General features: G+C 46.4%; 1 protein-coding gene across 2 annotated transcripts; it reads right to left on the bottom strand.

Annotated features, from left to right (window-relative positions):
• Nucleotides 1-282: 282 nt before the first annotated feature.
• On the bottom strand, nucleotides 283-14,271 carry rad17 (RAD17 checkpoint clamp loader component). Of its 2 annotated transcripts, none has more exons than XM_035378763.1 (17): nucleotides 14,125-14,271; nucleotides 13,299-13,389; nucleotides 12,795-13,043; nucleotides 12,227-12,310; nucleotides 11,955-12,117; nucleotides 11,528-11,664; nucleotides 10,470-10,522; nucleotides 10,046-10,171; nucleotides 8,548-8,617; nucleotides 8,156-8,267; nucleotides 5,587-5,787; nucleotides 5,318-5,403; nucleotides 5,010-5,156; nucleotides 3,639-3,785; nucleotides 3,059-3,179; nucleotides 2,061-2,118; nucleotides 283-1,329 (listed from the first exon to the last, which is right to left on the bottom strand). In XM_035378763.1, exons 2-17 carry the CDS (start codon nucleotides 13,338-13,340, stop codon nucleotides 1,080-1,082), a joined length of 2,046 nt encoding a protein of 681 aa, XP_035234654.1. In that variant the 5' UTR covers nucleotides 13,341-13,389; nucleotides 14,125-14,271; the 3' UTR covers nucleotides 283-1,079. The 2 variants fall into 2 exon arrangements, with proteins under 2 accessions (XP_035234654.1, XP_035234655.1); XM_035378764.1 differs by lacking the exon at nucleotides 14,125-14,271 and adding an exon at nucleotides 13,827-14,025.
• Between the last annotated feature and the right edge of the window lie 28 nt (nucleotides 14,272-14,299).

Below are 14,299 nucleotides of genomic sequence, written 5' to 3'. Positions count from 1 at the left end.
AATAAATAAATGAAACCCAGCCTGGAGCATTGCATAATGTGTGGTAAAATGTGGTAAATTATTTTCTTTAGAAATAAATAAATAAAAAGCCCTTGATTTTAGGGTACTTGTTTGTGGGCAGAAATGTAGCAGGACATCCAAGGTAAATTTAAAGCTGAACACTTCTGACACCTTGGGGAAGGTAAAGTGTACAATATTATTGGCAACTCTTCAGTCAAAACACAAGTAATTAAAGAATGAACAATACAGTCAATCAGTGACAGCGTGGAATAATTATTTCAGTTATTTTGTGGATAGGACCAAAAGCCCTGTTTTTTTATTGCAGTCCTGTCATCAGTGCATTTTGATGCCAACATACAAATAAGAAAAATAGGTTACCCCTCCCCTTCCCTTCCCCATGAAAAACCCTCATTATACAAAGCCAGCACTTTGTACAGACTTGCAGAGAAGATGGTATGGCAGGTGGTGTTTCTTTCCTTCTGGAATGAAATATGGTTTATTTACAGATCAACCTGTGGCCAACATTGGAAGAGCCATAAAAGGCCATTAAAGACTCCCAACAGGAAAGCCAACAAACTGTTGTGTGGTATCAGTGGCAGACAAAAAAATACATTGTAATTTCTCTTTAACAGTCCTATAGCATTAAGGGAGTCTTCCTCTCAATATGACAGTGAAATCACACTCATTTCAATATCAACCATGACTCAACCAAACTATTAACAATGAACAAAAAAAATTAAGCGCTTGACAAAAAAAGAAGTATATAAATATCTGCAAATCTTGTTTAAAATTTGCGGGAGTCGCCGAAGTATGATGAAGACGGCCTTCTTCTGCCTGGCCAACAAGGAATCACAGGTTATTTTGACTGTCCAAATCCTGTGGGGGCACCCAAATAATAAATACACCAGTCCTGCACTGCCCCCCGCCCAAAAAAAAAAAAAAAAAAAAAAAAAGATTTATAATAATAGCAACAAATCTTGGACGAATGACATATGTAAGGACTTCACAGTTTTGGGGGAGAATTGAAATTTGAGAGTTCTCTGTGCTTTTTGTTTTTCCCTGGAGGAGGTGACGATCTGTCAGTCACTGTCATACTCGTCTATGACCATTTCCTCGTCCTCCAGCAGAGCCTGGGAGGTGGTGGGCTGTGGCTGGCTGGCTGGCAGGTCACCCCCTGGGCCCTGGCTGCAGGGCTGGGCGGAGTCTTCCGTTGGTGGGGTGGAGCCTGTTGTGTCTGAGGGGGTGGGGACAACAGGCCCTGCCCCCTCCTCCTCGCTGTCCTCATCCAGCATCCCTGGGTCTTTGTCTGTCAGCGCCTCAAGTTTCAGCCTGTCGGGACCACCCAAGACAACAGCTGTCAGCTTGCCTGCCAAGTGACTAGTTATGCCTCCACACTTCTTTGCAAGGGGTCTACACCCCTGGTCCTGGATCTGCTGATTTTTTATTTTCACCTTAAAATTGCCTATAAGTTTAGACCCAAGAGACCAGGTTGAGGCACGGTAAGATACACGGTTATACCGGGTAAGTTATACGGTTAACTATGCAACTTACTGCATCAAGTGACCAATTATAAGCCCCTGCTTTAAGCTTTATGTTTGCTGCATCAAAAAAAAAACAAATAAACAGCGGATTTGCAGCGGATTTATCACATTGAATTAATATTGATTGAGACTGAAACATTATTCAGGCGGTAATTCAGAGACGGCACTACAGTTTCCAAAAGCAGACTGGCTGGAATAAGACCTGACACATCATGCAGTATTCATTAAAAGCGTCAGCCCTCCTTTAGGAATGAATCATGCTGCTACAGGAAGGCTGTGTACCCAGCATGCAACAGTGCACACAGCCCTGTTAGGAATGAATCCTGCTGCTACAGGAAGGCTGTGTACCCAGCATGCAACAGTGCACACTGCCCTGTTAGGAATGAATCCTGCTGCTACAGGAAGGCTGTGTACCTAGCATGCAACAGTGTACACAGCCCTCTGTTAGAGATGAGCCATGCTGCTAAAGGAAACCTGTGTACCCAGCATGCAACAGTGCCGACTTTCCCTTTCACTTACCTGCCAGGGTACTTCCTGAGGGGCAAGCATCCCACGTCCTGAATGAAGGCTATCTGAGCTGCTCAGAGAGAGAGAGAGAGGAATGAAGAAAACAGAGATCATTTCCCCATATTTCTGAGACATCCCAAAACTACCAGAAGGGGGGAGGTGGGGGGAAACAATGTGTTACATGCAACGCAGCGTTCCTGTGTCATCCACTCAGACAGAGCTTTTTACTGAACCCTCAGCCCAAAATGTGCTGCAGGTGCATTTCCAGCCTGGTCTTCACCAACTCTGCCTTAGCTGTGTGTGCACTGTCCTGTCCTGTCACTGTCCTGTTTCACACCCCTCCTTTCCTCCAGCTTACACACAAGCACAAGCCAGAGACTCAAAGCAGCCACACATCAGTCTGTCTGTCCGCCTACCCCAGCGGGGACAGACAGACGAACCACAGGGCCGCGCGTCTGCACTAAGAACAGGCGTCACAGCTGGGAACGTCGCTAGGCAGAACCCCTCAGGCCCAGTCCGCATTTTCATGGGAGAAGAGCCTGAGCTGCAGTTACGCAGAGCACCTCCATTCAAATGCAAGCGCCCTGCTGCTCACCGATCTGAGGCTGCTGGCAGCGGCCTAGTTTTGAATACGATTTACATGCGCTTATCTTCAAAGGAAAAGACTGCCGTACTAGTTTTTGCAGCTGGGAGAATGGACTCCCATTGGAACTTCAAATTGGGAAGACTACTTTTTCTGCCACCGCTGCGTGTTCATTCAATAATTATCGATTTATGGCCATCTGCGTGCAAAATACTTAGACGGGAGTGACAGGACCACATCCCAGATCGAGCAAGGCGTCGGTTTAGCTGGATTTCCGGGTCTCTTTATGATGTGACTGATTACAAAAAGACTGCTATTGGAGCATGGCTCCTGATGGAGTTGGCTGATCGGATTGAGCAAAGGGGGTGTGCCTGGCAACCGGTGGAGTCGGCCGATTGGACGCAGTACGGTGGGGAGTGTCCACTACCTTGGTTCCTCATTGGGTTGGTGAGCTGGGCCAGGTACGGCAGCAGCTCAGTCTGAAGGCTGAGAGGCGTGAGGCAGTAGCTGGTGAAGAGGCACTGGGCGGCCTGGCAGTTCTCCCGGTACTGTGACATCACAAGAGAGCGACACGTATCACAATGGGCCTACTTTCAGTTTTTTCAACAACTGCAAGTCAGTGTTCTAGAACTCCACTGCTTTCAGAAATTACTACAAGCGATTGTTACATCAGCATTAGAATTTTAAGAACATTCTAATCACATATTTGTGATCTTACACCTTAAAAGGTTTATCCACTAAATCATATTACTACTCTACCAGTTGTTTCCCCATGCTTATTAAACCAATGACAAATCGCTTTCTGCTCAATCAAATTCCAATCACAGTATTACAAACGCCATATGGAGAGTGAGAGAAGCAGAGAATGATGGGGAAAGGGAGAGAGAAAGAGAAGAGGGGAGAGGTTGGTAATGGCAGACAAGAAATATGTGACTGGACGGCGAGGATATAAGTTGGTGTGTGAGAGTGCAGAGGGCTGGGGGTGGGGGGGGGGGGGGAAGCCATACCTTCTTGCTGACCAGGAGCCAGTGGGGCTTGTGCAGGGGTCGGAAGCCTCCGGAGGCCTGGCTGTCAGCGTGCGCCCGGGCCGAGTTGGAGTGGATCATCCCCCTGGTGGCCACGGAGGAGCCGTACTCCTGCATGGTGGAGCGAGACTGCAGAGAGAGCACCGGAGTAATGAGCCCCAAACACTGATCCTGGACCAGTACAAAAAAAAACAGGCCACAACATAGGCTGGAGAAAGCACGCTTACTCATTTCAAGAGTCATGAGATACTTCCTCCAACCACTGATCCTGGATCAGTATCCATCAAAAAGTTTGGATATGGGGCAGAGTAAGCTGATCTTGGACTGGATGTTTGGGGCCAAGGTGAGGGGGGATTCACAAAAAAATGTGGTGCAAGAGTCCATGTAGTTTCATCATTCCCCCAAAATTACCAAGAAATACACACACGCAAAAAAATAAAAAAATTATTCAGAGCTCTACCATTGCAAATTCAAGATGGTGAACTGTGTAACTATTTTTGTAAAAAAAAACAAACGCTACAGGCACAAATTATGGACAGGCACTGCATTTATAAACAGAGTTTGACCATTAATGCAGTATTTTGCAACAGTTCCTATTTTGGCATAATAAATATAACACGTAATTAACTATGAAGAAATAATTAGCATTCATGTTGAACAAGTAATAATCATACACCTTACTACATGTATTAGTTCATACCTACATACCTGAGCAGTCTAATGCATCTTACTGTTGGAAATTTTATAATCAGATTGAACATGCATTTCCTTTTCTAGAATTTTTCTAAATGATAACGTGCAAAGAATACTGGCTTGTATACTTTATTTCAAATTACTCACGGTCATACAATGCCATTACCACTCGTGTATTGACATTATCACTGTCATATCCTGATGACAGCATGTGCTAAGCAAATGAAATTACGTAATATTCAAATGAAAATAAAAGTATCAACATTATGCAGCAGGTTTCTCAGAGGACATGGTTTGTTCACATAATTGGCATATTCACAAGCTCCAAAACATTAGCAGGCCTGAAATAAACATTCAGTTGCAGAACGCTGTGTGCGTGTGTGTGTGCGCATGAGTATGAGTGTGTGTGTGTGTGTGTGTGTGTGTGTATGCGGGATGGAAAAGTTGGCAATTGTGCACAGTCTTTTCACTATGGCCAATTACGTATTTGGCCAAAACCCCACCGCGAACCTAACGTCCTGTTCAACAGACAGAACGAAAAGTTTGAAATGGTACCAGAATGTTCTGCCCATTTGAAACAGAGAGAGCCTCGTGATACTCTACACAAAGTGAAGCACGGACGGTCGGGGGGGGGGGGGGGGGGGAAGGGGCGGTGCTTACGCTCCACTCCGCCGTGAGGAAGTCCGAGTCGGACAGGTACTCGCTGGCCCGCGCCACGTCCTCCACGTCCGAGAAGAACTCCAGGTAGTTCTGCTGCAGGTACAGGTTGAAGAGCTCGCCCGACATGTGGGACTTCTCCACCACCAGCTGAGCGAGGGCAGAGAGACGAGAGGGGGAAGAAAACACTGAGAAAATGTGCGCCTCTGTGTGTTTACACGTGTCTGTATCTATGAAGACATACATGTGTCTCTGTATTTGTGCGTGTGTGTGTGTTTGAGTGCGCATACATGCACATGTCTCTTCCCTACCTCTGGGTCCACCAATAGCCTGTCTCTCTGATGCTCTGACAGGTGGGCGGGAAGACTGGGCACCTCTGGACTTGTGCAGCGCTCCCCTGTCAATCATACGTTTCAATGGTTACAACCGTTACCAACCGCCTAACTCAGGGACCAAAAGCCAGAGAAAGACGGCGATATGCACACTAGCTGACAGAGCCTGGAGAGAAAAAGCCATAGAGAGACAGAGAGAAACAGACAGACAGACAGGCAAACGCAGGCAGTACGGACGGCTCCCTCACGTTTGCAGTACAGGATCTTGCCCAGCGCCCTGAACAGGAAGAGGGACGCGTCTTTTCCCCCGATGGCCTGGCTGCGGTCCTGGAGCTCGGAGCTCTTGGAGCTCTTGCTCTTGCTCCTGGCTCTGGAGACGCCCCTGCTCAACGAGGCCAAGACTTTACCCTTCTTCTTCCCTGGCCAGGCAGTGGCCTCCAGTGAGCAGTCTGAACAGAGGGGGGGGGGGGGGGGGGGGGGAGAGAGAGAGCAGGAGAGAGAGAATGGGGAGACAGATAATGAGATAGTGATAATGATAAAATGAGAGCAGGGGGAGGAAGAGGGAGAAGAGAGAGATTAGATTTTTATGTCCCATTTATTTAAACATTGCACAATATTTACAGAAACAAATAAACACTAAACTTCAGTGCATAAATATGTTCCTAAAATAAACTAAAAAGGGACAAGAGCCCAATAAAGATTTAGAATCAAATAAAGCCACAATAAAACCAATATAGAGCTATAAAACCATCAAAAAAACGAACCACCAGTAAGACAATGGTAAAACCAATAAATAACAAAGTAAAAACCAAAAAAAAAAAAAAAACCAAGCAGTAAGAAGCAAACTCATTCCAATTCCCCCCATGTCTTAGGGCTGGGCGATATGGACAAAATCAAATATCACAATATTTTTGACCAAATACCTCAATATTGATATTGTGATGATACTGTGGGGATGACTATTGGTACTTTCACAAAATCACACAATGAGATTTTTGATAAATAATCATCAGTAATGCCGATGTAATAACCAGGAAAACCAGGAAAAGACAACACATATGCCATATCACGATACACAAAATCCCAGACGATATGTAGTCTCATATCACGATATAATATCGATATATTGCCCAGCCCTACCCTGTCTTACACCATTTTTTTTTAAACACATCTTGAAGCCCCCGTCATCACCCACAACACAAATAGTCTCATTTACAAACCAGATTTTCCGGAAAATACTTACATTGCTAAGCAAACTAAAATATACATACTCTATATGAAGATGTTCTAAAACCATCCCCCAAAAAACAAGCAATGTATCCGTTAACTGCCCCTCTTGCATCCTGTTCCTCCAACAGACCCAAATTGCAAGCTCCGCATGTCAAAATAAGAAATGTACCAAAAGCGATTTTTACACCTTTGTTTCGTTCTGTACCCCAGACCCAGAATGAAAACCCCCATATCAAAAATGAACCCCAAGCCTCCCACACAAGTCTCTCAACAAAGCAAACAATGCTGACAAATGATTGCATTGATGGTACACGGGTTCCCCCTCCCCATGGAAAGGGCAGCCCTATATGAGTATATGTATATGCGTGCCATGTGTCCATTTGTTGCTATGGCTCCATGGATAAGCCTCCGCTGGACGTCTCCTGACCACTTTGGTCTTTGGTACCTTGTACAGCAATCTCAAATTCCTCAAAACAGGCGTAATATATGATCCCAAACCCTGGTAGATACCAGCCTTCCCCTCTCCCGAGACAAAGAATGTGCCAAACCCTCACACACACCGTGCATAAGGCCCTCTTGCTTACAGCCTCAAACTCCCCCAACAAGGATGTCCTGAAAGTTAAAAGCTCTACCTGCCAGTCCCCCACCACTACCTGCACACAGATGGGTGGGAAAGCATGGGTCTCCTTAAACTGGGGTACTAGAGCAGCACCGTCTTCATCAGGTGAGATGGGCAAAGCAGTCCTTATTCATCCCACATTTTAGAAACATCTCTTTTCTACACTCAAAGCCCTTCTTGTTTTAGTCGTACTGTAAGTTGTGTATTGTTGGCAAAAATAAAAATGAAAACTCCAGTGCCTTACCAACCTCCAACCATAGAATAAGATGGTCGTAGTTCCCCTTTTCCTCCCTTCCACAGTTCCCAAAACGTCTCAAACCTAGCACAGCAATCCACATCCTCCAAAAGTTTGCCATAAAATTTCCAGTAAGTTTTGGTTCCAGAGATATCCTGCAATGACAGTATTCATGTGACCAAATGATGATCCGTGAATCACACGGGAAAAACACCAGATTTAAGGACTCTTGCTTTTCACACTCTCAGAAAAATAAAGCCTGTTCGACCTGGCTGCGCTCCCACTGCCCGCAGTGCACTTTGCCCAGGTGTACAGCCTCACTTCGGCATTCTGGACTCCCAAAACAAATCGCACAGCCCACCTTTAGACAGCAGCCATGAAAAAAACTCTGCTAATTACAGATGGGCTTTTTTCCCCATTTCTATCAACCCTGAAATCTAATGTGCAATTACAGCCATCACAACCATGGCATCAGAACCAGAAATCCTGACTAATTCCTGATACAACTTTTTAAAAAAGACTTCAAGAGTAGTCAAAGCACCAAAGCTAAAGCAATGCTGGTAGTCACTACCAAACGATACATGTTGAATCAGCTAAACCCCGCCCAATAAATCGGCCCGTCATGGCGGCCGCAAATATGAACCACCGCTGTGCAGTTTCTACAAATTCCAAATCATCTTCCCCCCCCAATAGCACCCGAAAGAACATCAGCATGGTGCTTTGGCGCCCTCACCTGTGAGACAGGAGAACTGCAGGCTGTTGATGGCGCTTCGGATGTCCCCTGAGCTCCCGGTGCAGAGCAGGTCCAGAGCGGCCTTATCGGGTACCGCCACCCGGCCCCCGCTCTGAGTACAGCACAGGGAGGGACAGGACTTCAGCCGCCACACGATTCTACACATACGCGTCCCTCACGCAAACCTGTGCTTACTAAAGGGATCCATAAATGCACTATACCCAAACTAAAAGTGAAGGAACAAGACAGGAGCTTCAGCAGTCATAAACCATACATCACATTTGTGTGATCATTCTGCGTAAAGGCCAGTGCAGCCAAATGAAAAAATAAATAAATAAAAAAATACGATGAAAGCATGACTTCCTCCTGCCAGCAGGGGGAGCCGCCCTTACCCTGGCTGCTTCCTGAGTCACGATCCGGGTCAGCACCTTCATCATGCTGGTGGGGGCCACGGGGTTAAAACTAGAAGAGAATGAGACAAGACCCGCCCTGTTAGACGCAGCACACCAGCCAATGACAGGCAAAGTGGAGCACGGCTGTACTAGTGCAGTGAAACTGTGGTTGTGTGTATGCTGTCATGCCTGATGTTGTAAACGCAGGAATGCGGAGGTACCTGATGTTACGCACTCTGCTGTGCGTGTGCAGAGGTACCTGATGTTACGCACTCTGCTGTGCGTGTGCAGAGGTACCTGATGTTACGCACTCTGCTGTGCGTGTGCAGAGGTACCTGATGTTACGCACTCTGCTGTGCGTGTGCAGAGGTACCTGATGTTACGCACTCTGTTGTGCGTGTGCAGAGGTACCTGATGTTACGCACTCTGCTGTGCGTGTGCAGAGGTACCTGATGTTACGCACTCTGCTGTGCGTGTGCAGAGGTACCTGATGTTACGCACTCTGCTGTGCGTGTGCAGAGGTACCTGATGTTACGCACTCTGCTGTGCGTGTGCAGAGGTACCTGATGTTACGCACTCTGCTGTGCGTGTGGAGAGGTACCTGATGTTACGCACTCTGCAGTGCGTGCGGAGAGGTACCTGATGTTACGCACTCTGCTGTGCATGCGCAGAAGTACCTGATGTTACGCACTCTGCTGTGCGTGCGCAGAGGGACCTGATGTTACGCACTCTGCTGTGCGTGTGCAGAGGGACCTGATGTTACGCACTCTGCTGTGCGTGTGCAGAGGTACCTGATTTTACGCACTCTGCTGTGCGTGTGCAGAGGTACCTGATGTTACGCACTCTGCTGTGCGTGTGCAGAGGTACCTGATGTTACGCACTCTGCTGTGCGTGTGCAGAGGTACCTGATGTTACGCACTCTGCTGTGCGTGTGCAGAGGTACCTGATGTTACGCACTCTGCTGTGCGTGTGCAGAGGTACCTGATGTTACGCACTCTGCTGTGCGTGTGCAGAGGTACCTGATGTTACGCACTCTGCTGTGCGTGTGCAGAGGTACCTGATGTTACGCACTCTGCTGTGCGTGTGGAGAGGTACCTGATGTTACGCACTCTGCAGTGCGTGCGGAGAGGTACCTGATGTTACGCACTCTGCTGTGCATGCGCAGAGGTACCTGATGTTACGCACTCTGCTGTGCGTGTGCAGAGGGACCTGATGTTACGCACTCTGCTGTGCGTGTGCAGAGGGACCTGATGTTACGCACTCTGCTGTGCGTGTGCAGAGGTACCTGATTTTACGCACTCTGCTGTGCGTGTGCAGAGGTACCTGATGTTACGCACTCTGCTGTGCGTGTGCAGAGGTACCTGATGTTACGCACTCTGCTGTGCGTGTGCAGAGGTACCTGATGTTACGCACTCTGCTGTGCATGTGCAGAGGTACCTGAGGATACAGGCTCAGCTGTATGTGTGCGTGTGCATATGTGTGCCCACTGCCGGGGTACCTGATGTTCCAGACTCCCAGCTCTTCCTGCAGGTCTCTGGGGAAGAGGTGCCTGGAGCTGCTGGACCCACTGAGGCAGTCTGAGACGATGAAGATCAGAGGGCACCTGCCCATCTTCACAAAGCGCCTAGGGATTACACACGAATAATCACACTGACAAGTGCAGACCTGCACACTTATCAAATCATCAGAATCTACAGCACCAAGTGAATTCCATGGTAAGTCAAAGCTTGGAAAACTGGGCCACGATCACGTCATGATACACAGTATCGTATGCCTAGAGTGTGCTTTCAACTGGCCTGGATTGATCATCACCCATTTGGTTGTGGTGTGATTATGTTACACTGAGCTATCAAAGGTAAAGTAAGAGGAAACCTATTACAAAGAGCCGTGTTAAGCCATTAGCAATGGAGAGTGCTTGTTACCTGAGAATATCATGCAGGCAGGCTGGCTGTCTGTAGAACTGGTTAGGGAGGTCCTGTCACAGAGGAGGGATACAAATGGCTCTTAGGCTTGTGCAAACACTTCAACAGCACAGCACAAAATGTTAAAGATAAAAAAAGCCAGTGATACACTGATGTCAACATGCCAGTATCAAAGGGAATAAACAAACTACACACAGGACACAAACAGGACATAGCACTATAGAAGAAAGAGCTCACAGCCTTACTGCATATTTAAATTTTCACAGCACAGTGAAATCCTCCATAACTGTCCGCATACCATACTGGCTCACAAAATTTGCTCACCGCACTAAATACCAAAGGTCCCCAGCCAATTGCGCCAAACCATAGGCTGCAGAACAAAATATGGACCAAGACACTGTGACGGTTACCCATTGACTCTCCATGGGCTTGGTCAAAAGTGTTCTGAAGCCCAGGAAGTGCAGCTTGTGGGCACTGACATGTTATACAAACTGGAGCCAGAGACTGTGCAGCAGGAAAAAGGGGGACCCTTACATAACCATGAAGTCCAGTTGTCCACTAAGGGCATGAGAGGCAGTGACTCGGCAGTGACTCAAATTGTCCCAGATTCAAAACAGTACAATCTTGCCCAAATAACACAATAACTTAACAAATCGGCACACGGGGAGACATTAAATACACCTACTGCGGCTACACTTTCTTGTGGGAAAAAATGACTGACTTCATATTTTTTGTCCGTATTGTTACTATTGACTTACATAAAAGCGGGTGGCTGAAACCCCTATTCTGGAGCCAACCGCACTGGCGCTAGTGAGCAACATCTCTCAACCAGACTAGGAAGTGAGCTTCAAAAACGCAGCCTGATTTTGGCCCCCGTCCCAAGCACTCTCACTCGGGCTACGTGGGTGATGTCATCTGTAACGGGAGTGCACGCACGCGCTCGCTGGTTTCTGAGCGCGGCGCTAAGGTTGAGGGTCAGTTTCTCTGCATTTCTGTGCTGTACAGAGGGCGGCCTATCACCGGCCCACGTTAACAGAGCAGCTGCAGCTGTGTCCCACCTCCACGAGGACGACCTTCCTGCCGGAGGTCACGCCCTCCCCCAGCATCTGCAGCCGGCCGTACTTGTTGGCCCTGAGCAGAAACTCCTGGAACTCCGCCGTCTGGGAGACGCCAAGGAAACCGTTGAACCTAGAATCTGCCGATGAGAAGCAATCCGATCGCCTTTCATTTTTAAAAAATTATAATAAATTCACAGAAAAAATAGAAAATGACTGGGTCTGACAGAACAAAAATTATTTAAAAAACTATTCCAATTTACTTAAAATAATGAGCATGCATTTGTCAAATGCAAAAAATTTCCATGGAGGAATTTAGCAGATACTCTTACGCAGAGTGACTTGCGTAAAAGTGCATAAATTCAGGGTTTGACGATAACCAGTGCTCATGCTATTCACAACCAATAGTACTGATAGTATGGTTCCTCACCAGGGTTAAAGGTATCTCTGAAAGACTCCTCTGTCTTAAACTCTGACGTTGTTAGGGGATTGGACCACTCCTGAACACGACAGCCCAGCTCTTGGGCCAGTACCCGGACCGTGGCGGTCTTCCCGCATCCTGAAGGGCCGGTCAGCAGCAGTGTGGCGCCACCCTGTGGAACAGTCACAGATATCTCTATAGCGTCTGCGTTAGCGTCCATGAAAAGAATATAGGTCAACCCGCATTTCAAATGCCAACATCAAATCGGATCACGCGGCCACCTTGGTCTCCGGCTTGATGTCCAAGTGTGCTTTCAGCCAGTTTTCAACCTCCTCAATCTTCTTTTTGTGAACGGCTAGGTCGGCCTGACGAGACAAATGCAATATTTCACTTCTGAGACCAACATGCAAAGAAAACAGATACACAGTGCAGAGGGAGGTAGTCAGTATGACCCATGGTGTAGAACAGTGTCTCTCAAGGTCTAGGTTATTCATATTCAATACATCTGCATGGACGTGGCTAAAATTTAATATTACATTGCAGGCATTTGGCAGATGCTCTTATCCAGAGCAACTTACACAACTTTTACATAACATTTTACATTACAATACAAGTATCAATTTATACAGCTGGATACATATTGAAGCAATGCAGGTTAAGTGCCTTGCTCAAGGGTACAACGGCAGGAATCAAACCTTTTGGTTACAAGACCAGTTCGTCGCCCACTGTGCTACACTGCCTCCCATGTAGTGTGTCAGAGAAAACATCGCGACTCAGTAACATCCACTAATTTGGCCATACAGCCGTGATGTACATAACCTGGGCTGGTGTTAAACTAGTGCGGAGTACCTGTGAGCAGGGAGCGTGTCTGTCTACCCAGGGCTCATCCTGCTCCCCCTGGCTCAGCTCACTGTCCAGGAGACCCTGGGGGTCCGGGACAGCCCGTCTCTTCGAAGGCCGCTGTCCGCCTTTGTCGGCGACCTGTTTTCTGGATTTGCTCTCGGTCTCTCCTGAACTGACACCCTTTTTTGGCCGAAAGGAGTTCAAACCGGGGCCACTGAACAGATCGCCGAAGGATGGCTCCACCCAACTACTCAACTGTGACAAAAGATGTAACACAGAGAAGATCTTTGGTCCAGTTTTTTCCTCCCCAAAGAACAATGTTTTTCAAGAACATATAGCCATCCCCAATTTTGTATGTCATTTAATGTAAGGCTAACTGCCATTATAATTAAGCATGATTGTGAACAGTTAAGGTAGTACCTCAGAAGGAAGACAATAGCCTATTCTGTACACTAATGACACAGCATGTTATCACTTAGGTAAAGAAAATGCCCTATGTCTGAGACTTACTTTACTGCAGGAGGCCTTTCTTCCAGCAGAAAGTTTTGACATTCTTATCTCCAGTGATTCCCATCCACACAGCCCTAGTTAGCCACTGTAGCTGCAATGATTTAAAAGCATTACTATGCATACATCGCCATCATCGTGTCGGTTATAGTGCACTACGATCAAAAAGTGCACAGCAACAACACGCAACATATTCAGTTGCGATTAATCGAAGGCCACATATCGCAATGTACCTTACACGCACGCAGCTTAATCTGTTCAATCTATCGATAATTACGATTTTATGAAATGAACACAAAACCCCAGAAATGTAAATTAATGTAGTATGTCCATTGCTATATCAAGATGAAAACAAAAGGTAACGTTAATATTAACGGTAAAACTTTCGGACCACTCCCACCAATACTTAATACATAAATTTAACCCGTTAAACTCCAATGGCATACAAAATTATAGCATTATAGGAAACAAAAAAATCCTTCTTATTAAATTGCATTTGGTTAACCTAACATCAGCTAGCTTTCTAGCTACCTTTCGTATTCTGACTATTTGACAACTTCAGCGTAACGCGTTTTCCTGGTGACGTAGATGTAGCGCTAGCTACATGTAAGCTAGCGTCAACATTAGCTAAACACAGACCAAGCAGGCTCGATAGGTTTGAACTATTATGCACATTGTATAAAAGAAACCACGAACTTTTAATGGTTTTTATTTTTGTCTTTTTTTCTATATAACACTAGCAACTATTAGCTACGCTACGTTAGCAAATTTAGCTGCAAACCCGATAGCTTGCTAAACAGTTGTCAAGTTACGACAAAACATTCCTTACCTTGGCCCTTTAAAAAGAGTGTATATTTATAATTATTCTGTGCTTTCGTTTTTAATGCATTTCTCAGTCGTTCAAATGAAACAACCGACTTTAAATTTTGAAAACATTTTGAAACGTTCCCTTTAAAAACAGAGGTCCTTCGTTGAAAGTGACGCTTTCTGATGACGTTTCCTTA

This window comes from Anguilla anguilla, chromosome 10 (assembly GCF_013347855.1).
Source record: "Anguilla anguilla isolate fAngAng1 chromosome 10, fAngAng1.pri, whole genome shotgun sequence".
NCBI classification, from domain to species: Eukaryota; Metazoa; Chordata; class Actinopteri; order Anguilliformes; family Anguillidae; genus Anguilla; species Anguilla anguilla.
This window is presented reverse-complemented; position numbering and strand designations above follow the sequence as displayed.

Bases quoted from the DNA above. Each gene is read 5' to 3' on its own strand.
- rad17 (XM_035378763.1), bottom strand. From the start codon at position 13,340: ATGTCAAAACTTTCTGCTGGAAGAAAGGCCTCCTGCAGTAAA. The intron at 12,118-12,226 runs GTGGCCGCGTGA...ACTGTTCCACAG, and splicing joins ACATCAAGCCGGAGACCAAG to GGTGGCGCCACACTGCTGCT. The intron at 10,523-11,527 runs GTGGGACACAGC...CCTCTGTGACAG, and splicing joins GGAAGGTCGTCCTCGTGGAG to GACCTCCCTAACCAGTTCTA.